Source organism: Setaria italica, chromosome VII (genome assembly GCF_000263155.2).
Source record: "Setaria italica strain Yugu1 chromosome VII, Setaria_italica_v2.0, whole genome shotgun sequence".
In the NCBI taxonomy this organism is placed as follows: domain Eukaryota; kingdom Viridiplantae; phylum Streptophyta; class Magnoliopsida; order Poales; family Poaceae; genus Setaria; species Setaria italica.
The window spans coordinates 32593705-32619664 of NC_028456.1; the positions used below are offsets into that span (position 1 = coordinate 32593705).

At 44.2% G+C, this 25960-nt stretch overlaps 4 protein-coding genes across 5 annotated transcripts; 3 read left to right on the plus strand and 1 right to left on the minus strand.

The window, feature by feature from the left end:
- Positions 1 to 1015: 1015 nt before the first annotated feature.
- On the plus strand, positions 1016 to 2027 carry LOC101782632. The gene has a single exon (XM_004977092.2). It carries the CDS (start codon positions 1319 to 1321, stop codon positions 1805 to 1807), a length of 489 nt encoding a protein of 162 aa, XP_004977149.1. The 5' UTR covers positions 1016 to 1318; the 3' UTR covers positions 1808 to 2027.
- A 1505-nt stretch (positions 2028 to 3532) lies between these two features.
- Positions 3533 to 9956, minus strand: LOC101783044 (CCR4-NOT transcription complex subunit 11). Of its 2 annotated transcripts, none has more exons than XM_004977095.2 (13): positions 9630 to 9956; positions 8080 to 8184; positions 7337 to 7423; positions 6945 to 6998; positions 6700 to 6845; positions 6442 to 6595; positions 6226 to 6363; positions 5901 to 5972; positions 5746 to 5819; positions 5515 to 5656; positions 4958 to 5036; positions 4165 to 4270; positions 3533 to 3942 (listed from the first exon to the last, which is right to left on the minus strand). In XM_004977095.2, the coding sequence occupies exons 1-12, from the start codon at positions 9813 to 9815 to the stop codon at positions 4173 to 4175; spliced, it is 1335 nt and encodes a 444-aa protein (XP_004977152.1). In that variant the 5' UTR covers positions 9816 to 9956; the 3' UTR covers positions 3533 to 3942; positions 4165 to 4172. The 2 variants fall into 2 exon arrangements, with proteins under 2 accessions (XP_004977152.1, XP_004977151.1); XM_004977094.2 differs by having other exon boundaries at positions 3533 to 3946.
- A 5800-nt stretch (positions 9957 to 15756) lies between these two features.
- Positions 15757 to 19040, plus strand: LOC101784389 (protein SUPPRESSOR OF GENE SILENCING 3 homolog). The gene is made up of 5 exons (XM_022828747.1): positions 15757 to 15862; positions 16522 to 16816; positions 17621 to 17865; positions 18097 to 18254; positions 18489 to 19040. Exons 1-5 carry the CDS (start codon positions 15815 to 15817, stop codon positions 18706 to 18708), a joined length of 966 nt encoding a protein of 321 aa, XP_022684482.1. The 5' UTR covers positions 15757 to 15814; the 3' UTR covers positions 18709 to 19040.
- A 1462-nt stretch (positions 19041 to 20502) lies between these two features.
- LOC101783983 (protein SUPPRESSOR OF GENE SILENCING 3 homolog) lies at positions 20503 to 25821 on the plus strand. Its single transcript, XM_004977096.2, has 6 exons — positions 20503 to 20637; positions 22071 to 22906; positions 23596 to 23890; positions 24319 to 24563; positions 24771 to 24928; positions 25210 to 25821. Exons 1-6 carry the CDS (start codon positions 20592 to 20594, stop codon positions 25427 to 25429), a joined length of 1800 nt encoding a protein of 599 aa, XP_004977153.1. The 5' UTR covers positions 20503 to 20591; the 3' UTR covers positions 25430 to 25821.
- Positions 25822 to 25960: the final 139 nt, after the last annotated feature.

Here is a 25960-nt window from a genome sequence, read left to right on the forward strand (position 1 = left end):
TCCATCTGGGCCTGTCAGGCAATTATTGCCCAATCAGGGCTCAGCCAGAGAGAGAGGATAAAAAAAGAGAGAGAGGGAGAGAATCTTCTTCTGCCGGTACTTGGAATATCTCCTGCCTCCGTGCCACATCCATTGTTCCCTCGCGCGTCGACGTCCCCGGCCTTTTGAATTTTGATTAGCCGGCGTAATAATTTTGATATACATTTTGACACCATCAGCAGTTCGTTGCTTATCAGAATTACTCTCATTTTTTAATTAAAAAAGGAGTAGTTTAGTGCTGATGGATGCCGTTCATGGACGATGTTTTTATTTGATGTGGCTCTCTTTCTAACTAAACAAGTTTAGACGTCCTTGTCCCAAATGTTCCAACTTGCAAATGGATAGGTTCCATCCTACCTTGCATTCCTTTTCTTTTCTTGAACTGTACCCATCCTTATGCATCAGCATCGCATAGGCATGCCTCTGGCCCACTCAAACCTTCATCGATGACATAAAAAAAACAACTGTAACAAACTTGCATACTACTATTGTAAGTTTGGCAAGAACAATCCATGCTCGTCCATGTGCTTTGCCATTAAACTCACGCACAAGTGCATCGTAAACAAATACATCGTGCTAATTGCGTTGACATTGATGTTAGAAAAAAACAACCGTCACTGGCGGTGCTCGATGGATTTTAATATAGCGCGCACTCTATTCATTTCATAAAAATGAGCCACACGATACCACTGTTCATGCATGCCGCCCATCGCCCGCCATTGCCTATTAGCATAGTCCAATCGGAGAAAACAAGTAAGGGGCCTGTTCGCTTCAGCTTATAAGCCGGCTGAAAAGCTGAAACGGCTGATTTGTTGTGAGAGAAAAACACTGTTTGGTCACTGATAAGCCGACTGCTGAAGCGAACAGGTCGAGATTAATTTTCAAAAAAATAAAACAAATAAGATGGCGTGCATTAACTTGTAAACCCAAAAAAAGGAGATAGAGACTCGCAGTCCCAAATTGCTAACATAGACACAGCCTCTCCGTGACAAGTACAGCCAGCCTCTTCAATGAAGGATTGGTCAATTCTATCATTCTCACCAAATTTACTAAGCATTCTTGAGCAGAAGAAGCATTTCTATGCTTAGTCAAATGTTGCCCAGCTTAAACACCAATTCATCACGACCCAAACCAACAAGTTGAGATCACAAGAATATGCAGACCGATCCATCCAATAGGAAGCTACAAAGCCACAGGCCTTGCCCAAGGACAAGTACGCAGAGCCGCCAGCTAGGAATTCATAAAGGAGGAGCCGTTCAACCCAAGAGCCTCCTCCTCCATGGCCGCCACCACCTACCCCCTCCTGCTGCTGCTGCTCCTCGCGGCCACGGCCGTCGCGGCCAAGGCGGCGGCGGCCGCCGCTGCCGGCACCGGCGGCAACGGGACGACGCCGACGGCGTACGAGATGCTGGAGCGGTACAACTTCCCGCGGGGCATCCTGCCGGCGGGCGTGCAGGGGTACGCGCTCCACCCGGACGGCACCTTCGAGGTGTACTTCCCGCGGCCGTGCGAGTTCCTGCTGGCGAGGCGGTGGCTGGTCCGCTACGAGGCGCGTGTCTCCGGCTCGGTGGCCGCCGGCTCGCTTACGGCGCTGCAGGGGATCAGCGTCAAGGTGGTGTTCCTCTGGCTCGGCGTCGGCGAGGTCGACCGCGCCGGCGATAACCTCAGCTTCTACATCGGACCCGTCGCCACCTCGTTCCCGCTCCGCGACTTCGCCGAGAGCCCGCGCTGCCGCGGCTACGACGTCGCCGGCGCGGCCTCCTCGTGATGCGTGACGCGCCGGCGATTATTCTTAGCGATTGGTATTTGTATCTGCCTTGATGATTCAGCTGGCTATATAGCTCTCGATTGAGTACGAGCCCGGCTATTAGCTCTTCCTCCCTCTCTGTTTTTCTTCTTCTGGTTATTATTGTATACGGGGAACTGGAGTAAGTTATTTGGTAATCTCCTTGTTCTTGATGCAGCTTCACCATGCGTCTTCTGATCAATTCTCTGTGCGCGTCTTCATTCTCTTGTGAACTTGTGATCTGAGTAAGGGGGTGTTTGAATACCTCGTGCTAAAGTTTAGCACCTGTCACATCGGATGTTTGGATGCTAATTAAGAGTATTAAATATAGGTTAATTACAAAACTAATTTCACAGATGGAGTCTAATTCGCGAGACGAATCTATTAAACCTAATTAGTCCATGATTTGACAATGTGGTGCTACAGTAACCATTTGCTAATGATATATTAATTAGGCTTAATAGATTCGCCTCGTGAATTAGCATAGGGTTCTGCAATTAGTTTTATAATTAGCTCACGTTTAGTCCTCCTAATTAGCATCCAAACATCTGTTGTGACACTGCTAAAGTTTAGCACCCAGTATCCAAACACCCCCTAATTTGCACTCTGCGGAGCTGGGTGCCTGTGTTTAGCATTATATTGCTGTGTGCCAGTTTCTGGATCCCGACTGTTACCACACCAGAAGACGTCGTCCCCACCTATCTACTGCAGCTGCCATGCAGCGACCCATCACCCACGCCGGAGCATGGCCGCAGCCTATAGGCTGCATCAAAGCACAAAGATGGAGCACAATGGCGACGGTCAAGCGGGAGGTCGCCTACGTACGTCAACCGGCGGCGGCCTCTCACCGGAGCCACTCTTAGCTGAACAGTCTCCTAAACACAGCCGGACAAAACCACGGTCAACGCTCAATAACGGCCATGAAATCGAGAGGCTAAATGGTGAATTCGTCCTAACTGTTGTGAAAGTAGAATGCGTGCTGAACATATACTTTTCTGATATTGGTTTACTTGTCAAGTTGTCATGGATAAGCTCTGGTTAAACAAAAAGAACAAAGGTAATGGTCAGTCAGACTCATGGGTTCCTAGAGGACAGCAGTTTTTTTTTTTTTGATATCATAGAGGACAGCAGTTGATATCATATCATAGGCTCAAAGAGCATATATGGTCTGTTTAGAGAATACGTACATATGTAGTTTTGATACACCTCGTTTTAGCGATTAGATAGGATATAGGATCCAGCACCAATACACGCGTTAGGTAGCTTTCTCATCACATGATCACGTCCCTGCAGTAGTTGTGGCAACTACACCTGCTGCAAAGTACTGTATCTCCGTTCAGTTCAACTGCATGGGTCGGCATCTAAAATCAGATCATTTGTCATCTCACCAGTACTACCAAACGAACTTATCCAATATGGGACCAAATATGAATCCATCCACTTCTTATTTCACTGATATTGCAACTTCGAAAATAAGAGTGAAAGTACGACACCTAGTTCCATTTTTGAAACATAATGCATAGAATTTCTTGATACTGTCTATAGACCCGCCTGCCTTGTTGCTTTTCCAAAGCTGCTATTCCAGCTGCTTCTGGAGAAAATACTACAACCGTATGTAGCATCCCAGTACACAGCTTCAAACTGACACAAGTTACACTTACCCAACAACACAACCAAGTTTGATGTGGAAGGCTGACATGCCTCATGTAATATACACACAACGGAAAATCAATTCTGGGTAACGTATCCAACTATCTTGCACCACTCATAGACTACAAGAGAACAGATTGCAACATTGTTTCAGTTACGATGCAAATACAGAAGATTTGAAGAAAGCATGCATGCATTATTCATCGCCGTACAAATGAGCCTACAAAGTACAAACTGATCTAAATTTGCACCAACAATTAATACCACATGTTATCTGACTAGCTGGCTGACTCTGCTCTTGGCATTCTCTTTCACCACTCTTTCAAGGGTATGCACGGTAATTAGTAAGGGTGCCACGGATTCCACGAGAAATGATGTGCATATCGTAACAAGTGATCTTGAACACCCAGAGTGGCCATAGAACTATCCAGAACAAGAAAAGTACATTCGATGTCGATACAACCGGTCTATCTGACAATTGGAATTTCAAACAATCAGCACAATTCTATCACATCATGCTATCACAGTCCATAAAGTTCCAAAAAGGTTTCATGGAAAATTTCAGTACAGAACATGATTGCATCCAACAACCTTGAGGCATTGAATGAACCATGGCAATGAAGATGTACAGAATTAGGAAAAAGGATGCAATATTGTACAGACTACAGAGGAGGTAAGTAATAACATACAATTCCTTTCACTCCAAAGATTTGAGTAGTCGGAATAAACCAGCTGCTTCCCTTATCCGTGAAAATTCAATACAGAACGCCTGTACCTCAATGAAAAGATCTTGAACTGCACTCAAAGAAACATGCACAAAATTATCTCTCACCCACTTGAAACAAGGGAAAAAACTAAGCTATTAACTGATGAGGTACAAACTGCAGCAGACCAGCTATCAAAAAACATATTGCATTCCAGTAATGGTAATTTTAGGATTATTGGACTAAATGGAACTATATTAGTACATTGATGGCTATCGTCAAACAGCACCTCCAGATCTATAAGACCCATATTGTTCAGAATTTTCAGACCATACAATATAAGCATGGCAGTACATCCAAAAAAAGGTAGAAACAAAAAACAAAACAAGCAATTCATTCAAGAGAAAGGCTTTAAAAAGTGCTGCAGTTGCATATGCATAGGTTTCCAAATCAAATTAGACAGCTTAGGATGTCCTAACCGTGTAGGCCAATAAGTGGTTTAAGAATATTTGCATTTTCAAAATGCTGAGGTGAATGAAAGGCAAGATAATCAACAAGAAAAGTGCGCAAACAAAGAATAGCATACCAGTGGTATAGCACGAAAAGTAAAGGTGTACAGTGAAATATTGCAGTCGAGATACAAAGCAGGGAACAAAAATCGTAAGCTTCAGGTAGCTAACATTTTGGATCAAGAGTGCAGAAATCGCAGTATTTCAGCCACAGTGCACAGATCAAAAAATGATTTTGTCAAGCATACAAGTGAACAATATATACTCACCATTTATAATCTTGTTTCGGATGAGACTCTGCAGGAAAACACATACTAGTCTCACCAGTCTGTTTTGCATGTACTTATCCTGCTCATAAAAAGAATCATTATGATAAAACATTTCTCAAGCATTACCATGAAAAGTCCCAGATTAACCAATACGCAAAACACAGTTTAAATAAGTGAAGCAAAACATTTTAATCAACCACCAGGAATTTGTTTTGCAATAATGTAAAACATGTAACAGAACTGTAAATCTCTCACACTCTTACATATAGTGATTAGATAACTAATCATAAAAGCACTGATATTTGTTCACAGAATAGTAGCAGTAAATCACTTATTTCTACAAACATTGTAATCAACAGGCACATAGTAGAGGTCTCACATTCCCATGGGAATACAGTCAAGGTTAAGTTCCCCCACTGGAATGTATAACTATTCACAAAGTATTAAAATTCAATTTCTTTAACCATCAACTTCAATTAGGGTGTGATGTTAGACAAATTGTGGGTCAATGTCTTTTGTCATCAACTTCAATTAAATGAATCAAAAGAAGAACAAACCTTAATGCTTTGACATGATTGGATACAATTTGTGATGTACTCGTGGACAAACTCTGTTGGAAGTTCAACAGCAGTGGTAAGCCTGTTCACAACTTCCATAGAATGCAGGCTCATGTCCATATGCACAAGACCTTCAAAGTAACTACGAGAAAACAGAGATTATTAATCAAATAAAGGACAAGAAGAAGGCGATCATGATAATTAAACATATGATAAAGAAAAGATAAATACCCTGCAATGTCAGGAGAGTTAATTAGCTTCGAAAGGACCTCAACAGCAATGAGCGGATTATGTTCCACAAGATCCTGAAACCATACATAAATTTTGACTTCTAAGACCAAATGACAAGAAGCATAGAGAACTCCATTTTTAAAGAGCATTCATACCGGAAGCTTCTGTGGAGTCATCCCGCAGTAATAAACCAGTTTAGGATCCTTTGCCAGTTCTACTATGACTTGCTGCAATAAGCTGCGAACAAATTAGGCATGTACCATTGGAAATATATTATGCACCACTGAATGCGTATGAGAAAAAAAGGGTGATGAAGTCTAGGTGCAATAAATCTATCCATCACTGAGGCTAATGAAATTACAGATTTTATAAGGAACAAAGAGAAGAGAAACCCTCATCATAGGAACTAGATATAGTGCTTATCAATTTACTAGAACACCCATTGTTATCTAAAAGAAATATTAGAATGTAGCAGTGAACCTCCTGTTGGGCAGGTGCAAGTGGACCTTTTAAGGCTCTTGCAATCAAGTCTCGGATAGCAGCCCCTCGACTCGTATCAGCACACATGCTATAATCCCATAATAGCTCGTGGTTATTGTCAGGGTTCAGCCATTGTAGCTGCATGTTCAGCACAACTAGGTTATATTTAGAAACAAAACTGATATGACAATGCAACTTTTGACTCAAGTATTTTACCTCCCCGTCTAGTACAGGAAGTCTTGGGGGTGTTGGCCGAATCCACTGAGGACCCAATCTTCCCCCCGATTTTTCATGGAGTAAACCAGCAAGAGCAGAATCTCTATCATCAGAAGCAGATTTCTGTTTGCTTCCAGGTAATGATATCGCAGACCTTATAAGATTACAAATCAATAGAGAATGTAGAAGAGTAGGCAAATCAACTCCAAGCACCACAAGATAAATCTAGGTAAGGAGGGTGTAGATAAGCGTACATACTCTGATGAATTTGCACAACTTTGAGGCACATCTGGATCTGGTATAGCACTTCTAACAGCAGCAGCCCTGAAACTACTAATCTGATGTTGAGACTGTACACCGTTACTGCAATATTGCTTCTCAAGTTGTTCCCGTGGCAACAAGGCCTATACAAACAGATGAGTATGTGAACACTTGTATGAATGTTACATTCGATCAGTTCCTTAATCAAAACTTAAAAACCTTCTACCAAAGTAAGAGCCCACCTGAGATGCTGAAACAGACCCATTTATGTAATCTACAGCTGACTGATTCAGGACCTGAGAAACAAAGACCACTGCCGAAATTAGCTACAACTATGCAGTTACCTTTCTCAAAATTGATAAATGAAAATAAAATGACCAAGCTGTTGATTGCATCTCAGACAATTTCACAGTAGGGGTGCCTAATTCTTGAGCTTTATGTACGAGCCAGTTGCACCCAAAAGCCTAAGTTGATGGGAAAGGCGCACTTATACTTTAACACTAATGACCCTTAATCGGTAGATGTATGTCAGCAAAGGAAAGGAGAAATACAATGCCTATGGTATTGTCATCTTACGTCCTACCAAATTTTGCACTACTCGTGTTTATAAAGAAGTCAAAGAAAGAGAACAGACCTCATTATTATTGTTTCCACTGGATGAAGTCAATAATAGTTGGACAAATGCCCGTTCTGATTTCTCTGATGTTTCATCGCAGGCTGCCTGTGGATAATCAACACAAGAAACTAAGGCTTCAAGCATGAAAAATATTTAATCCATTGTCCAAACGACGCTGGAATCATGTTGTACAATTCAAGGACAATAGAATCATGTTAAAGTATAAGTGAATATTCCCACCGAACATTTCCGAATCTAATGATGCTCAACAACAGATTCCAGTGATAGAATCTGGGGGCTTAATATAAAATAATACACCTTTATGTGGACCCTAGCTTGTCAAGTATGCAGCAAAAATTGCAAGGATCCAGCTTATACGTGGCAAGCTTTGGCCAAATGGGAGCTGAAGGTTTCGTAGAAGAAAGGAGTTCTTCTGTCAGAATAATGTAAATGGCTAAACCTTTGATCCATGTAACCATCTCCTGAAGGAGAATGGCCTCACATGCGAACTTCATTACTGGATCAGAAACTGTAGCAAACACTGGCAGTTCAGAGAAGTGTTTGGTTACTAGTGCCCAAGATGTGCAAATTGGGTATAAGTAAAATATCAATAGTCCATGTCCAGCCAATCATAAAATATATGAAGAATATTGCAATTGCACATATGTTTAAGTACTCTGAACAGAAGAAGAAGAAAAATGGAAATTCTTCCACCATAATCCAAATCACGAATAATTGAAAAGGTAAGGTTTACAGCTTACATTTAACAATATAGGAACATATGGATTTGCTGTCTGGGGGGAATAGCTCTGATGAAGAATTGCAAATGCAATTAAACGGCCAGTAGGATGGAGCATCTTCTTGTCCTAGTCAAAGGGCAACACATACATATCAGGTTTGCACCACTGTTCCTGTGAAAGCACTTATATATCTAGAACCTCAAAGTCAACAGACCCCCCCCCCCCAACACACACACACAAATTTGAGACAACTCCTTAAACAAGAAATTTGGCATGTTCTGTGAATAAAAAAAATGGTTGCTTTCAAAAATATTGAGCCTTGAAAGATGAGAATGATCAAATAATAAGCCTGAAGTTTTGCAAAAGGGCCTAAAAGAACTGAACACGACCCATGATCCACCTTCATAGGAGATGAAGATGATTAATTTTAATGTTCCTTCAAGGGTGAAGGGTCTTTTCACATCGTGAAATTGAAGAAAAAAGGAAGCCAAAGCTTGAATTTCATCTAGCTCCTGGTTTCTTGGAAATAAAGATTAGAGTTCCTGCCAGACGGTGGTAGAACAAACTAAAATATTAGCCATACTTGCACCACCGATTTGGTAGCATTTACTCCTCACAAGCTATGAACACTTACACAGACTCTAGTTTCAGGTCACATGAACCATTAGCATCATGTTCAATAGGGTGGTCCATTTTATCAATAAGAAAACTAGAGTGGACCTATGAAGCAAGCACTGTTGATCTTCCTCTCGCTCACGCAATGGATCTAACTAAAAGCTAGTGATCCTCATCGCCAACACGGAACTATGGAAAAAAAAGAGAGTTTATACCAAGTTATGAAAGATCTTTTGATCTGATGGCATCCTACAAGTGAAAGATTGTGCAAACAGAAGAGATGGAGAAAAAAAAACATTACTGGTGTTTGTTTGAGTTCACCATGAACCACAACACTAAACCTCAATGACTCAAGATCATCAACGAGACTAAAGCAGCTACAGCAATGAATTCAAATTGAGCATCCAGTCAGTATGAAAGCCTGACCAAGGACAAATGCAAAAAAACCTAATCGAGCTAACAACATGAAGCCACACAGAAACTCGAAGGCTCTAACTAGCAGAGCCACACAGAGAAATAGCCCTAAATCTACAAGTCCAGCGATCCATTCCAGGTCAAACTCAAATAATTCAAAATTCAGTAGGCATCCCGACGAAAACCAAAGATGGCGAGCCAGTGGCCTTGAAAACTGACAAATGTCAAGCTCGATCAAACAACCAGCCAGTCCATTCGAAGCCTGAACCCCATTCAGCACGCGCAATCGCAAGAATGCAGCAGCATAACTAATCTCGATTCGCGCCTGAACGCCCGAACTAAAATAGCCTCACGGCGAGCGCAAAACCCACCGAATCTGACTACCCAACGCAAACCCTAACCCAGCCAACTCAAGCTGGTCCCCGATCCGTTTCCCGCCGCTAAAGCCCCCCGCCCAATCTGACGAAACGAAGCAAGCGAGCGAGCTAGGGGAGGGGCGAAGGAGAGGGGTTGAGGGGCAGGGGGGCGGGGCAGTGGCTTGCCTCGAGGAGGAAGCAGAGCGCGCCGCCGACGCGGAGGCGGCGCTCGCGGGGGAACCGCGTGAGGAAGTCGGCGACGACGTCGGCGAGCGGGCGCGCCGCGGCGGCGAGGAGGGAGAGGAGGTCGGCCCGCTCGTCGGGCCGCAGCGTGGGGACGGGAGCGCACGCCGGCATGGTGGGCGCCGACATGGTGGTCGTCGTCGGGGTCGCGGTGGCCGTCGCCGTGAGGGACGGCGGCGAGGAATTTTCTTTTTCGGCTTCGGTTTTTTTTTTCGGCCCTTCGGGACAGATTCGAGGGGTCAGTGGGAGGAGTAGGCGCGGCTCGGGATGTGGATCGGACGGGTGCGGCTGTGGGTTAGCTTTTTCTTTTCTTTTCGCCCAGATGGTTCTGGACCGGCCCGGTTAGGAGGCTCGACCGCGCCAGGGCCGGGCCTGGGCTGCGGCCCGACGACCTCGCGAGGTTTTCAGTTGTTTGTGTAAAGGCAACATGTCCTTTGCAATCAGTTATCGGCCTGTTCAGCTATGCAATCAAATGTCTAGCAATTAATATCCAGGTCCCTCTACCGGATTGTCACCATCTTCTACCCCGTAAGAGGCGTTCCATTTATAAGACGAGGCTACCTAGAAGACATATCAATCATGGCTTCCGTTCATATGTTTGTCGTATCTTTAGTGTGTACGAATATATGACTTCAAAAGTTCAGATAAGCTATTGTTTCTTTCATTTTTTCTAAAAAACATATAACTATGAATTTTTAGTATGCTATGAAAAATACCTTTCTAAGAGTTGTCCGTTGATATATGGCTCCAATGGAAACGGTATAAATGCCTCATTGAGCTCTTTAGCACGGAGGGAAAAAAAACTTTAATGCCGCTTGTATCTTGGCTTGATTTCATCGTCACACTATTTATAATAATTACCATGACCCCAAATTCATCGACATATTGATATATGTAAGGCTATCAAAATGACAAGTACGTAGGTATTGGTGGTTTATATTTCATTCGACTGTGAGAAGTAAGGCGTAAGCTCAATCAATATCACAAGGGTTCCCACAAATAAGAGCATCTCCAAGAGTGCCCGATATTTTTAGTCCCAATAATTCGGGACCTGCCAAAAAAATTTTGGGCACAGAAAACAGTCATTGCTCCGACGGTGGTCCTCTTTTCAGTTCCTAAAAATTTTGAATTATGCCACATCATCATCCCAAGCAGGATCTCCTTCCTCTGTATCCGATCAAAGCCTCGCCGGTACGGCATGGAGGGCGCCACCAGGCCAGCCATTGCCGTCGTCCCTGCTTGCGTTCGCAGATAGGTTGCTTGCTGCGCCTTGCAGCCAAGCTGCCATGCCTGTACGATCCTGTTGTTCTCGATCTCAAGTATCTTGAGCAACTCAAAAACTTACAGTCGCATACTCGCATTATAAACCACACAGAAAGTAGCTTGCTTGAACAGAGTGTTTTATCGTACGAGCAACAGGTAGCTATCTTGGTCAGTAGCACTTGAAGGTTAAAGGCCAGAGCATACCATACCTGTCACCTGCACAAACGGCAGGCGGCAAGCAGAGAGACGGAGGCAGCACACTGGGGCAGTTGACCCGCGGCGGCGCCACGGAGCAGTGAGACGGAGGCGGTACCCTGTGGTAGATTATCGGCGGCGGCGGCCTGGATCAGAGAGACGGAGGTGGTGCCCTGTACCCGATGACTGGCGGCGGCGGTCTGTACCAGATGACGGGCGGCAGTGCCTTGGAGCAGAGAGACGGAAGCGGCGCCTGGAGCAGATAATCGGCGGCGGCGCCGTGGAGCACGGCACGGCGTGCATGGGGAAATGTGGCGCGCAAGCGGGACGATTTCAGCACCACATGCGCTCGATTGGGAGTGCCTGCTGCCGGCGGAAAAATACGCCCAGAAGCCGCTCGGATTGGGCAGTGCGGAAAAATTGGCCACGGCCACTGTTGGAGCAGAGTTTTTATGTTGGTTTTCAAAAAAATAGCTTTAGCAGCTTATATTGGGCACTCTTGGAGATGCTCTAAGCATGCATGTCTAAATAAGCGAGCTGATCATGCCACAGGTTATCTAAATGGTTGTTTGCAATTTGAGTAGCCGAAAGCTGGATTGCACGTTTGCAACTGAAAAAAGTGGCAGGATGTCATGGCTAACTGGTTGCTCAATTCTTGGTATAAGGTTTACAACTTAATGGAATTAAGAAGCTTGTTTAATTCTTTCATTGCATAAAGGAACCCACGATACATAGGTGGTTGCAAGTTGCATTAAGGGGAGGTGGTACTATGAACTATATTTTCTTTCTTTCTTTCTTCTCCCTTCTCTCTAGCTAATATTTGCATGGCCAATGCAAAATACAAGCATATAAAAAATTGGAAAAGTAAAATGCCATAAGATATTGATCTAGGATCAGTTGAAGTGCCCAACCTTGGCATAGCTTAGGCTTTCTTTTTTTTTTGCTGTAAGTTAATTGTTTGTTCCAACCTATACACTACTCGCCAAAGAAAGAAAGAAATAAAATGATCAACTCAAGATGCTCTCAAGGCCTATGCTGGATTTGGATTGAAATAAAAATCTCTCCCTCTCTTATTATATTGTTCGTCCTGTGATGATATCTAGCTGTAGTAAGTAAAGAATTGGGAGAAGTGCCATTAAAGGGAATGCATACTTGATACCAGCAAGTCCCTAGGGCTTCCTGGATGCCGATGAGCTGACTGTGATTTTCATGTCCTGCCCCAGCTATTTCTGCTTCTTGCAGAGATGAACAATGGCAGCTCGAAAGCAAAATTTCGACACCAAAACACATCAAATTCTTAGTGTCTTCAGCCGGCAGTGCATAGAAACAAACTAGAAGGATCAAGCTTCAGCAGCATATCTATTCTGCAGAATTACCCCATCGAGCTTCTCTTGACAAGATCTCAGTTTGCAGCTCCTCTCTTAGGTGTTTGACCATTACCTCGAGAATCTTTAGAGTAAAAAATTTCCAAACTCCGTCCGACAATTCGAAGCTTCAGTGCAGGTATGGTGACTCCATGACGCCAAACGCTGTAGCTGCTTTGCAGTTACTGAGCTCAGAGAAAATACTCTCAGTTCGTAGTCACCTACTTCTACTCCGCAAGACCATATGACGCCAAGGAGTCGATCTGAGGCAGGAACAACCGTGAAGTGCGGCGAAGCCAGGACCCCAAGCTTCCGAATGACGCATTCTTCGGTCGCCGACGCTCGTCTCCGGCGCGACGCGGCGGCGGCCTCTGCAGCGTCCGTCTAGCCGTTCCAGCGTAGCCTCCCCGTCGCTGGTGCCCTCCACCGAAGCCGGGTAAGCCGTGAACCATACGGAGCAAGGGGAAGCAGGAGGCCCTGCTGGTTCGCCATCAACGCCGCCCGGCGGGCGGCGGCGGCTTCTCGTTCTCCTCCGCGAGATTCTCTATGATCCGCGCCGTCCTCCACTTCTCCGCCCCCTGGATGGCTGGATGTTGCGCTTCCCTCCGAGCCCTATGTTAAATACTCGTTGGTAACGATTCAGACTTTGTAATTTCGTTACTTCACATGGTAATGAATTCGGGCGTGGCCCTGAGTGGAAAAAATCATCAGAATCTGAACTCTGAATATTGTCGGCAAATTACTGAAACGAAACAATATGACAAAGTGCAACTGAACACTGTTAACATGAAAAGCGTGATACGGTGGGCCCGCTCCGCAGCCCGGGAGCGGGGAGCCCCGTGCAACTGAACACTGGGACCCACTTTTACACTGCGGCGGCAAAGTGGGAGGTGGAGCGGGCGGCGGGCGAAACGAGCAGTCGCGGCGCATCTTCCCACTCACCGTCACGCTCCCCATCTAAAACCCCACTGCGCTGGGCGGAGAGGAGGCGCGTGATCGATGTCTGGCTCCGGCGATCACCGCGGCCGCGGGCCTCCCGGCTCCGGTGAGCACCTCCCGCCTCTCCTCCCGTCCCTTCCCTCCCCGTGGTCTGTGGGTGGACGAATCGTGCAATGCCGGATCGTTTAGGCCCTGCTCTGCTAATCCAAGGGGATTAACCAAACAAGGGGGTGGGTAGGGTTCAGAGCGGCCGTTCGGGGATTTTGGTTTCGAGAAACGATTTGTCTCGCGCATGCGTGCTCGCGATGAGGGAGGTTTTGCCTGCTCGGGTGGGTTGCTCGATTCCGGGTCCTTTGTTCTGATCTTCTGGAGCGATTGACGTTTTTGGACGAGGGGGGAATGCTGCTGCTTTGAATCGGTTGGTTCGTTTGGGCGTCCGATTTGGTTCATCTGCTGGGCACATCGATCATTTTGGGTTGCTCTCGCTTTCTCTTTTGTCGTTGGTTTTAGTGGGGATTTTGGTGTCTCTTGATTACTCCCTGCGAGGCTGCGAAGCAGAATTCGTTAGGCGTCTTCCTTTCGCATTGTTAGCGACCTTTTTAATAGCATAAAATGGACCCTCATTCCTGGGATTTCCTGTTATCCTAAAAAAAAACTGAGGGATTAAAATAGTTCTTGTTGATATGTGGGGTTTTATTGGAAGGAATGTCTGGTGATTTTTACTGTCTTAGTTCTATGATATTTGGAGGGCCTTGCTGGCCTTTTGTGATCGACACGTACTCTCTTAGGTCTTGGCTTCTATTTTCTACAGTTGGTCTTGTGACATTTTACGATTTGTATTATTCTGCTTCTGTTCACCTGCTCATGAGTTTGGATTACGCCTTGCATAGGGATCCGAGTTGCGTTTTGAATTTGGTAGAGTTTTTCATGGTTATTAGTCAAGCCTGATATTCATTCATCCATCTACTCTTAAGGTCAGTTGCATAGTTGATGCTAGCTACTTGTTTGTTACTCTGTTCATTTTAACAAATCTGGAGCAAAAGACATGATGAAAATGTTACAGTTGTGTGATGACAGCATCTTAGAGCAACTCCAACCCAACTCCTACTTTAGATCTTAATCCTACTGTAGCATTGTTTGTATGCATCTTGCGACTTTTTTATCCATATTTTTTCCATAGTCCAATACTCAGTGCCATAATTTGTTACACTATACAAGCTGTAAACATGTCATGTTAAATGCTCATGCACCACCACTTGGCACCAATTACTGTCTTAATATCTTAATGTGTATTGGCCCTTTAATGAAATACATGTATCTCTTGACAATTAGATCTGCATGCTACCTTTTGGTCAATGTACTAGCTACTGATAAAACTCTTGACAGTTGCGAAATCACTATTCAGTATGTTGAATGGCTAAAATATTTTTTCTCCAAGTACTTCACAACCTAATTCCCGCAGCTCTCCTACATCATTTCAGACTATGATTAATTAATTGGCATCATTCAATTCCATAGTGGAATGTGCAGTTCTTACCATTATTCATAGATGATTGTTGTGTTGTATCTGTCACTGCATAATCCTACCCTGCATACAGATGCTGGCTGGGAAACGATAGGGAAGAAGTCGAAGAAACCAGGGCAAGCAGCTGGGAAACAGTGGGCACCGTGGGGTTCCACAAATGCTGCACCTAACACAGCAAGGCCAGCATGGGGTGGCAATGGTTCCTCGCACCCTTCTGGAACCAGCCAGCCTCAATCTTCAGACCGTGGTGCTGCTAACAGAGGCAATCCTAGGCCGCCGCCACAAATAAGGGTAATGGAAAGAGAACTGCAAGCACCGCGCCCTGTCGTGACTCCACCTCTGGCAAATGGTTGGCAGTGGCAATCCAGGTCTCGCCCATCTGCTTCTGAAGGTCAGCAGGATGATGCTCCTCCACCTGGTGGTGACCCTGACCCTGAGGAGGAGAACGTTGATGGTAATGGTACATCAGATGATGATGATGATTTGAGTGATGATATCAGTGATGAGTATGATTCTGATGCAAGTGAGAAAAGTTTTGAGATTCGAAAAATGAACAAGTGGTTCAAAGTTTCTTTGAAGACTTGGATACATTGAGTGTGGAACAAATAAATGAACAGACTAGGCCATGGCAATGTCCGGCATGCAAAAATGGACCTGGGCAATTGATTGGTACAATGGGCTGCAACCTTTGATGACTCATGCTAGAACAAAGGGTTCTACAAAGGTTAGGCTTCACAGAGAGTTGGCTGCGTTGCTGGAAGAGGAGCTATCTCACAGGGGTACTTCGATGGTACCAGCTGGCGAACAGTTCGGAAAATGGAAAGGACATAGTGTGGCCACCAATGGTTATTGTTATGAACACATTATTGGAACAAGAGGAAGATGATAAGGTGACTGATTTTTTGTCTTTCGCTATGTCAATACATCGTTTTCTTTCTGTGGATTGCTATTAATTTTAAATACAGATTTTACAGTTGGGCTCCCTCTACCCCTCATAAGCATATCTTTATACTTATGCATCTTGTTAGACATTTTTTTTTGACTGTATAGAGTTGCAATATGCTTCCTAAATGGATCAGTTACTATGAAGTATGAACAATGTGCTATCTTTCTTGTTGTATTGTGCACTGACAATTGACCACATTGATCCTCTTTATTATTTTATACTCCCTTCGTCCCCAAATGAATGTCATTCTAGTTTTGTCCGAAGCCAAACTATCTCAAGTGTAACCAAGTTTGTAGAGAAGAGTATCAACATTTGTGACACCAAACATATTTTGAGCTTAGTGTTTTAAAATATTTACAGTTATTAAATTAGGCTGGAGGCTAAACTGCAATATTTATTCACTTTTATGACTGTTTTTCCACTTTTTTTTGCACTCGATGCTTGTTACTGCTACTTTGAATTTACTACATATAGTTGGAGTTGTGGATCATAAATGCGCATTTCTTAGCTTTTATATGAAAAGACCTTTGATATAGCTCTTCAAGGGCTGTACAGTTGATTGTATTGTATTCTGATTCTGTTTATTTTTTTGATCTGCTGTAGTTGAAGGGCATGGGAAACCAAGAGCTCCTCAATTATTTTGGTGAATATGCAGCAACTAAAGCACGCCATGCCTATGGTCCAGGTGGGCACCGTGGGATGAGTGTGTTAATATTTGAAAGCTCGGCTGTGGGCTGTATGGAGGCGGAACGGCTGCATAGGCACTTTGTTACTCAAGGTACAGGGAGGGAGGGATGGCAATTCCGCAAGGTTCGGTTCTTACCTGGTGGGAAGAGACAACTTTATGGTTTCTTAGCAAACAAAGAGGATATGGAGACATTTAACAAGAATTCCCAAGGTACTGTTTCTTATAGATGTAGTGCTTTTTGGTTCTTTTTATATTCTTAGTTTTTTTTCAGTAAAACAACTAAACTTCGTGAACTTTTCCCTGAATTCTTCATGTCTTGAATAATGACCGGCAGTGGTTGGCATCTGGTAATCATTTTTTTCACCCACTGGTGGACAGCAATAGCAGCAAAATATTGCTAAACTTTGTAACAATCCAACCAATTAACTGATTCCACAGTGCAGCACAACAACTGAAAAACAGCGCTTAGTTTGAGGAAGACAGATACTCGCCCGCAGTTTCTTTTCCTTTATATAGGCCAATAAATATTGAGCATTCATTTTGGTTTCATGCAGCTGTCTTTTTTGAGGGCTTGCTTAGAATGGGAGGATTGCGCTATGTAGTTTAGTTTTTTTCTTCTTCTTTTGTGCTAGTAAATCATAAGGATGCCCAGTTCCTTGTATCCAAGCAGGCCATTAGATTGCTTCCTTATGTGGTGATAACTTACGATTCGTCAAAGCAGTTCTTCTTTGTGTGCCACTATTGTCTAGCTTCAGTGCAATTGGATCACCTACGCTTATGACTGAACTATTATCTATTATGAATAACAAAGTATTCTTTTGTATGTCTTATAGTAGAACAGTACAATATTGCCCTTTTGGAAATTTCTCCAAGTTCTGTTTGTAGTGTGGTTATTTTAAAATGCATACTTGAAGCCATGCCCATTGTGTTGTATCTGTTCAACAATTACTTTCAGCATTTTACTAACTTAACAGAATCATGGCTAACCATATTTCATCTTCACTATAATTTAAGGAAAAGGCCGTTTGAAGTACGAGATGAGGTCTTACAATGAGATGGTGGTGATACCAATGAAACAGATGAGCGAAGACAACCAACAACTGAATTATCTGAAGAACAAGATGGTTAAGACAGAGCAACGCTCTAAAGCAGTTGAAGAAACCTTGGGTGTTGTTACCCAGAGGCTTCGTGAGACTATGGAAGAGATGATATTTGTCAGGGATAAAGCCAAAGAGAAGCACTCGGAGTATAAGCAAGAGGTAATAATAAGGTTACCCAAGGGATATAGTATTTTCTACCAAAGCATATCTGCGCATCAAACATTTTTTTTTCACATATGTCTTTGTTTGCCAATAATTCGAGTAAAACATGATTAGGAATTTGCTGGGGAGAGTCACTCTCTTTTGCACTCCAAAACTTTTGCCATAAGATTCATGCTACTATCTATCCCATGTTACCCCTTGTTTTGACCTTGTTTCCATGCTTTGCAGATGAAGTACCAGGAGGAATTTTTCCATAATCAAATTGAGATTATCTACAAGGCCAGAGAAGATGAAGAAAAGGAGTTTGAGAAGTTGCTGCAGGAGGAGCGCTCAAAGGCTAGACGGTTTGATGTTGACTCTGGAACTACCGAAGTTCGCAAACTTAGGTGCGTGATTAATTCATGGTCGGATGTTGTCAACTTGTCATGCCATATACCCGCAATTGGAGTTATGAATAAAAGAAATGGCGATACATTTTTTTGGGTCTTGGGGGCATGGGAATGCTTCATCTCAATTCATCACTTGTCAATCTTCTGTTTCCTCCTGTCATCTCATCTTAATTTGTGAGCGTATGTCAATTGCCGATTTCCATTCTCAATAATCCACGCTGTCTTGTGCAGGAAGGAACATGTGCAGAAGTTCATCGATGGCCAGGTGAAGGGCGTGGCGGAGTTTGAGGCCGAGCGGGACGAGCTGATCAAAACCCACGAGGAGAAGAAGATGAAGCTCAAGAAAGAGTACATGGAGAAGGAGGTGGAGCTAGAGAAGGAGCTGGACGCCGCCCTGACGGGCCTGATCGACAAGCACAAGCCGGACACCTTCCAGGCCTCAAACGCGTGAAGGGCTTCAGGCTTTACCTTAGGTCCCCAGCTTGGAACAACCTTGTAGATGCTCCTCCTGTTGTCCTCCTTATGCCTAAAAGAATGCCTAGACATTCTGTAGACTGTAGATGATGCTAAAAAGCATGGCCCGGGTGGCGGTCGCGTGCGTGATCCGGAGGCCTGAACTTGCACCGTGCTTCATGGTCGCCGTATACTGTAGTATCTCTATCGGAGCGAGTACCGGGCTTTGCTTGTGATGGTAATTAACCAAAAGGCTTCATGGTCGCCGTATACTTTAGTATCTCTATCGGAGAGAGTACTGGGCTTTGCCTGTGATGGTAATTAACCAAAAGTTTAGTCTCAGTAATGCCCAGCTGAAATAGTGCCAAACTGTTTTTTTTCTAGAAAGAAAATTAAAGATCGCCATATTCCTGGACATCCATCCTGTCGGTGGCAAAATGGTTCACAAAATTCTGCTGTCATGAAGTTTGAGTTGAGCCAAATTCCAGACACTGCAAGCATTATAAGCGATGGAACAAGTATCTGTTTCCAATTTGATACAGCAATATACAGGAGTACCTAGCCTTTGGTGTTACTAGCTTTCTTCTACTTTCTAGTGCGTCATCCTTCTCTTGAGTTATTTTTCCATGTTGATGCATTAATTTTAGTTACTTTTCTTTAGTCAACAAACTGTCACAATAGTTCATAGGAGCAACCGGGAAACGACGTTTTCTTTTCAGATATCCATGATTTCATTTGGACTCCTTATGCATAATAATGTTGCAGTTTATCATGTAATTTTTAGCTTCATCGCTGATGCAAATACTACATTATTGTTTATCATTTCATAGTCTTTTTAAGCAGATCATCATTTCTCCAAATTCCAATAGCAGTCTTGAAATTGGGATCCATCAAGCATTCAAAGCAGAGCGTAGATGAAAGACCAAACTAAGGAAAAAGATAAGACCCAGATGCTCACTCTTCACCAATCATTGGTGAACACTCGATTGTGTAATCCCCTCAAAACACTAGTTGGAAATGTGAAGGCGAAAGAGAGGGGACCAAAACAAGGCAAGCACCCATGAAAGAGAGAACTCATGAATCCACTGTTCTTGACACACACAAAGGAACGACCAAGCAGACCTTCCCTCAACACCGTCGACATGTTCCTCTAAAACAAACACCATCTGCATGAGAAGTGATAGAGAGCAGAGACCATTGAAGAAACTAGAACAAGCACCAAGCAGCCAGTAGTAATTGCGGGCTCATCAAACGCTTCATTCAAATCTTCACCAAACCGAATCAGATCAAGCCAATCCGAGCCATTAATGATCAAAATCCACTCAATAAAAACCCGAGCGCACATTACTGACGCTGACGTGCGGGCCCGTCCTCTGTCCGCGCGATTCTTTGCCGGGGTTGACTGGTTGACCCCCACGTTTCGAGGAACCGGCAGGGCGGGCCGCGGTCCCCACCTGGCAGCGCCACTCATTGATCGCGCATGATATGGTGGGCCCGCCACGCAGGCCCGGTGCGCCCCCTCCCCTCCTTGGGACAGGGGCCAAGGGGGAGTTCGTCACGCTACAGATAGAGTCTACCCCTGCAACTGCAATGCGGGACCATCTTCAAGTGGTCCCACAATGTCAGTGATCGCGTCGTCGACGGAGAGGTGTGCACCGGGTGGCGAGAGAAACGAGCACGCACCGTGCGGCCGCGGTGCGCGCACCTCGAGGGGGTGCCGTTACCGGGCGCATTCACCGTCAGGTGGCCTCCGTCCCCATGTATAGCACGGCCCCGACCCCGTTCCGCTCACCGTCACGGTGTCTCGCCTCACTCCCCATCTCCAAAACCCCACTACGCCAAAGAGGGGAGAGGGGAGGGGCGCGCCAGCGCCATCGATCGATGTCTGGCTCCGGCGATCGCCGCGGCGGCGGGCCTCCCGGCTCCGGTGAGCACCCCCGCCTCTCCTCCTCCCCCTCCCCGTGCTCTCTGGGTGGACGGATCCTGCAATGCCGGATCGTTTAGGGGGTGGGGTAGGGTTTATGGGGGAGGTGCGGGGAATTTTTGTGCCTTCCCAGAATCTCATTCGCCTCTTGCTTGCGTGCGGGTTCGTCTAGGTGATTGATTTGGTGATCGTGCGGTGCGGGCGATTTGATGTCTTTTTTTTTTTTGGGGGGGGGGGTTGTTCGATTTTGGGCCCGTTGTTTTGGAGCGATTGGTGTTTGGGGACGATGGGCGAATGCTGATTCGCGTGGGGGCGGAATCAGTGGGTTTGTTCGGGCGTTCGATTTGTTCATCTGCTCTGCGCGGATCCATGGTGTTACTTGTGTTTCGTTTCTGTCGTTTGGGGTTTCACCTGTTTGAACTTGGGGATCGCTCTCGATTTTTTTCCCGTTTGCTTTTGGTGGGATCTAGCCATTTAGGTGCGGTTCGTGTGCTCCGTACGAAGCAGATTTTGTTAGGCATATTCCTTTCGTTTTCCATTTTTTTTCTTTTTAAGAAGTTGTAAATACATTCCACTGAGTAATTTGTGGTGTATATGCTAGTGGCTTTTGTATAATAGTATAAATAGACCATTGCATTTCTGGGATGTCCTGTTATCCTAGCAAAACGAGGGGCTCTAAACTTCCCTTCCCGTGGTGTGGATTTTTATTGAAATTTTAGGTGATTTTTACTGTCTTAGTTGCATGATGTTTCGAGGGCCCTTTCAGTGCATCGGCTATTTCTGATTGCCTGATTGGCATGTTCTCTCCTAGTCTTGATTTGCTGCGGTTGGTCTGTTTAGTTTTAACATCATGTATCGTTCTGATTCGATTCACCTGCTCGTGAGGTGGGATTATGTCTTGCATAGAGATTCGAGTTGTGTTGTGAATTTGATAAAGGTTATTTCGCAGTTCTTAGTCAATTCTGGCACTCATTCAGTTGTCTCCTCATAAGTTTAATTGCATGGTTGTTGTTGGCAATTTGTTGTTCCTACTGTGGTATTGTTTGTATGCAGTTTTTGCTGTTATATGCATATTTTTCTCCACAGTCTAATACTCAGGGCTATAGTTTATTGTGCAAGATGTAGACACTTTACCCATTAGTTTCATGTCATGTTAAATGCACCGTCAGTTAACAAGTGATATCTTGATGTGTATTGAGTCTGTACTGAAATAGATGTTTCTCTTGACAGTTAGATCTGTGTGCTAGCTTTTGGCTAATTGTTTCAGCTACTGATAGTTGCGAACTTACCAGAAGCTAGTTTCTGCAGCTCACCTCACATCATTTAAGATTGTGTATCGTTCTATTCCAAAGTCGAATGTGCAGTTCTTGACATTATTCATAAATAATTGTCGAGATTAATTTATCTAACACCGCATGATCCTACCCTGCATACAGACGCTGGCTGGGAAACGATAGGGAAGAAGTCGAAGAAACCAGGGCAAGCAGCTGGGAAACAGTGGGCACCGTGGGGTTCCACAAATGCTGCACCTAACACAACAAGGCCAGCATGGGGTGGCAATGGTTCCTCACAACCTTCTGGAACCAGCTGGGCTCAATCTTCAGACCGCAGTGCTGCTAACAGAGGCAATCCTAGGCTGCCACCACAAACAAGGGCAATGGAAAGAGAACTGCAAGCACCGCGCCCTATTGTGACTCCACCTCTGGCAAATGGTTGGCAGTGGCAATCCAGGTCTCGCCCATCTGCTTCTGAAGGTCAGCAGGATGATGCTCCTCCACCTGGTGGTGACCCTGAGGAGGAGAATGTCGATGGTAATGATACATCAGATGATGATGATGATTTGAGTGATGATATCAGTGATGAGTATGATTCTGATGCAAGTGAGAAAAGTTTTGAGACTCGAAAAATGAACAAGTGGTTCAAAAGTTTCTTTGAAGTCTTGGACACATTAAGTGTGGAACAGATAAATGAACAGACTAGGCAATGGCATTGTCCAGCATGCAAAAATGGACCTGGGGCAATTGACTGGTACAAAGGGCTGCAACCTTTGATGACTCATGCTAGAACAAAGGGTTCTACAAGAGTTAAGCTTCACAGAGAATTGGCTGCATTGCTGGAAGAGGAGCTATCTCGCAGGGGTACTTCGGTGGTACCAGCTGGTGAACAGTTCGGGAAATGGAAAGGACTGCGAGAAAGCACTGATCGTGAGATTGTGTGGCCACCAATGGTTATTGTTATGAACACCTTATTGGAAAAGGACGACGATGATAAGGTGACATTTTTTGCCTTCAACTATGACAATACATTGTTTGCTTTATGTATCATTTCATATTATGTTAAGGTTCCTTGTCTACTGGATATCTTGGTTGTAATATTCTTCTCTTTTGAATGCTATTGAATTTTAAATACAGATTTTGCAGTTGGGTTCCCTCTATCCCTTGTAAGCATAACATTATACTTGTGCATCATGTTAGAGCATTTGATCTGACTGTGTAAAGGTGCAATATGCTTCCTAACTGGATCAGTTACTATGAATAATGCGTTATCTTTCTTTGCCAAGATGTTATATTGTTGTCTTGTGCACTCTCAGTTGACCCCATTGATCCTTTTTACTATCTTAGAGTTAATTTGTATTCTTAAAATTCAGTTCAATGCAAATTGTGTCTCTACAAATTTTTTGAGCTGGGTGTTTTAAAATGTTTACAACTATCAAATAACATTTGGCCGGAGGCTATCAGGCTAACCTGCAATAGTTATACTCTTTGTAATTGTTTTTCCACTCTTCTTTTTGCACTCAATGTGTGTTTCCTGGGGTATACTAGATATAGTTGGAGCAACCAGCTATGGGACTGTTAATGTGACTTTCTTGGCTTTAATATAAAGTGACCTTTGATATAGCTCTTCAAGGGCTATAGAGTTAAGATGTATTCTGATTTCTGTTTATTGTTTGACCTGCTCTAGTGGAAGGGCATGGGGAACCAAGAGCTCCTTGATTATTTTGGTGAATATGCAGCGACTAAAGCACGCCATGCCTATGGTCCAGCTGGGCACCGTGGGATGAGTGTGTTAATATTTGAAAGCTCAGCTGTTGGCTATATGGAGGCGGAACGTCTGCATAGGCATTTTATTACTCAAGGTACAGACAGAAATACATGGCAGCTCCGCAGAGTTCCGTTCTTACCTGGTGGTAAAAGGCAGCTATATGGTTTCTTGGCAAACAAAGAGGATATGGAGACGTTCAACAAACATTGCCAAGGTACGGTTTCTTATAAAATTAATCCTTTCAATTCTGTATATGCTTATACATCTGTTAAACAACTTTCCCCGAATTTTTTATGCCTTGATAATTCTTGCTGTCAACTGTGAATAGAACCTGTACACACATGTGAAATGTATTTTTGTTACAGTAATAATAAGGACATGTGAAGTTGGATATTTCTATTGTTCCATTTCATTGACATATTGTTAATGCTTATTAGTTCTGGCAATCTTTTTGTTCGCCCACTGATAATGCGTGTTTGAGCAGTATGCTGGTACTATTATTTCTCTTTGTGCTTGGTCTTTAGTTCTTTCCTTTTCCATCCTGCTTAATTTATGAAGGCTAAGCGGGGTTCTTATGGCATCTGTACAGGACCTAGTTTATCTAAGTTAACTTGATATATTTCATCATCACTATAATTTCAGGGAAAAGCCGTCTGAAGTATGAGATGAGATCTCACAATGAGATGGTGGTAATCCCAATGAAACAGATGAGTGAAGACAACCAACAGCTGAACTATCTGAAGAACAAGGTGGTTAAGACTGAGCAACGCTCTAAAGCAGTGGAAGAAACCTTGGGTGTTGTTACCGAGAGGCTTCGTGAGACTATGAAAGATATGAAAATTGTCAAGGATAAAGTCCAACAGAAGCACATGGAGCATGAGCAAGAGGTAATAAGGTTACCCAAGTGGATATAATATTTGTGCATCAAACAATTTTCTCACCTACATCCGTGTCAATGATTCGAGTAGCAAATGATTAGGAATTTGCTGGGAGAGTCACTTTCTCTTTTGCAATCTGAAGCTTTTGCCATAAGATTGATACTGCCATCTCTCTCATGTTACCCCTTGTTTTGACATTGTTTCCATGCTTTGCAGATGAAGTACCAGGAGGATTTTTTCCATAGTCAAATTGAGAGTATTCACAAGATCACAGAGGCTAAAGAAAAGGAGTTTGAGAAGTTGCTGCAGGAGGAGCGCTCGAAGGCTAGGCGCTTTGATGTGGATTCTGGAACTACCGAAGATCGCAGGCTAAGGTGCGTGACTGATGTGCAGTTGGATGGTATTGCGCCATACCTGCTATTGGAAATATGAATATAGTGAAACATTTGTTTGGGGATGGAAAGGCGCCGTCTCGAAGCATCACTTGCCAGGATTGCTTCTGTTTTCTCCTTCAATCATCTCATGTAGACATCTTTCAATGCATCACTTGTCAAGATTCCTTCTGTTTTCTCCTCCAATCATCTCATCTAGACATGTTAATTTCCAAGCGCATATCAATTTCTGTTTCCCATTCTCAATCTGCTGTCCTGTGCAGGAAGGAACATGTGCAGAAGTTCATCGACGGCCAGGTGAAGGATGTGGCGGAGTTTGAGGCCGAGCGGGACGAGCTGATCAAAGCCCACGAGGAGACGAAGATGAAGCTCAAGAAAGAGTACATGGAGAAGGAGGTTGAGCTGGAGAAGGAGCTGGACGCTGCCCTGACAAGCCTGATGGAGAAGCACAAGCCGGACACCTTCCAGGCCTCCAGCTCGTGAAGAGCAAGCTCCCTCAGCTTACCTTTGGGTTCCCCGCTCAGAACCAATCTCGTAGATGTTGATGCTCGGTATGCATAAACGAATGCGTAGACATTCCCTAGACGTTCGGTAGATGATGCTAAAACATGGTCCATGTGGTGGCCGCGTACGTGATCTGGAGACTTGAACCTGTGAACGCTTGATATGGTCGCCGTAGAATCTCTATCGTAGTGAGCGCCCCCAGCATAAAGACTCTGGGCTTCGCTGGGATGGCAAGCGTGGAACGCCTGAAATATGATATCTAGTTTATGCTCTATGATCCTGCGCTTTGCTTTTAATGTGGTCTGTTGCGATGGTTATGTGTCTGGTGTAATTTTTCGCAAGGAACTTGAAAAGTTGTGTGCTTTGCAACACTGGCCCTGCGCTGGCTTCTTAAGATGGTTAACTTTTTTGTTGGGTGCATCAAACGGTCCTTCAGTTACTTGTACTATTACAAAGTGTTCAGGAAAAAAAAACAACATAACCTGGGCCGGCACAATCCGACAAGCTCCG

Bases quoted from the DNA above. Each gene is read 5' to 3' on its own strand.
- LOC101782632 (XM_004977092.2), top strand. From the start codon at position 1,319: ATGGCCGCCACCACCTACCCCCTCCTGCTGCTGCTGCTCCTCGCGGCC.
- LOC101783044 (XM_004977095.2), bottom strand. From the start codon at position 9,815: ATGTCGGCGCCCACCATGCCGGCGTGCGCTCCCGTCCCCACGCTGCGG. The intron at 6,846-6,944 runs GTGGGCTCTTAC...CTGTTTGTATAG, and splicing joins GGTCTGTTTCAGCATCTCAG to GCCTTGTTGCCACGGGAACA. The intron at 4,271-4,957 runs GTGAGTATATAT...CTTTGAGTGCAG, and splicing joins CCGAAACAAGATTATAAATG to TTCAAGATCTTTTCATTGAG.
- LOC101784389 (XM_022828747.1), top strand. From the start codon at position 15,815: ATGGTTATTGTTATGAACACATTATTGGAACAAGAGGAAGATGATAAG. The intron at 16,817-17,620 runs GTACTGTTTCTT...CTATAATTTAAG, and splicing joins ATTTAACAAGAATTCCCAAG to GAAAAGGCCGTTTGAAGTAC. The intron at 18,255-18,488 runs GTGCGTGATTAA...TGTCTTGTGCAG, and splicing joins ACCGAAGTTCGCAAACTTAG to GAAGGAACATGTGCAGAAGT.
- LOC101783983 (XM_004977096.2), top strand. From the start codon at position 20,592: ATGTCTGGCTCCGGCGATCGCCGCGGCGGCGGGCCTCCCGGCTCCG. The intron at 20,638-22,070 runs GTGAGCACCCCC...CCCTGCATACAG, and splicing joins CGGCGGGCCTCCCGGCTCCG to ACGCTGGCTGGGAAACGATA. The intron at 24,564-24,770 runs GTAATAAGGTTA...CATGCTTTGCAG, and splicing joins ACATGGAGCATGAGCAAGAG to ATGAAGTACCAGGAGGATTT.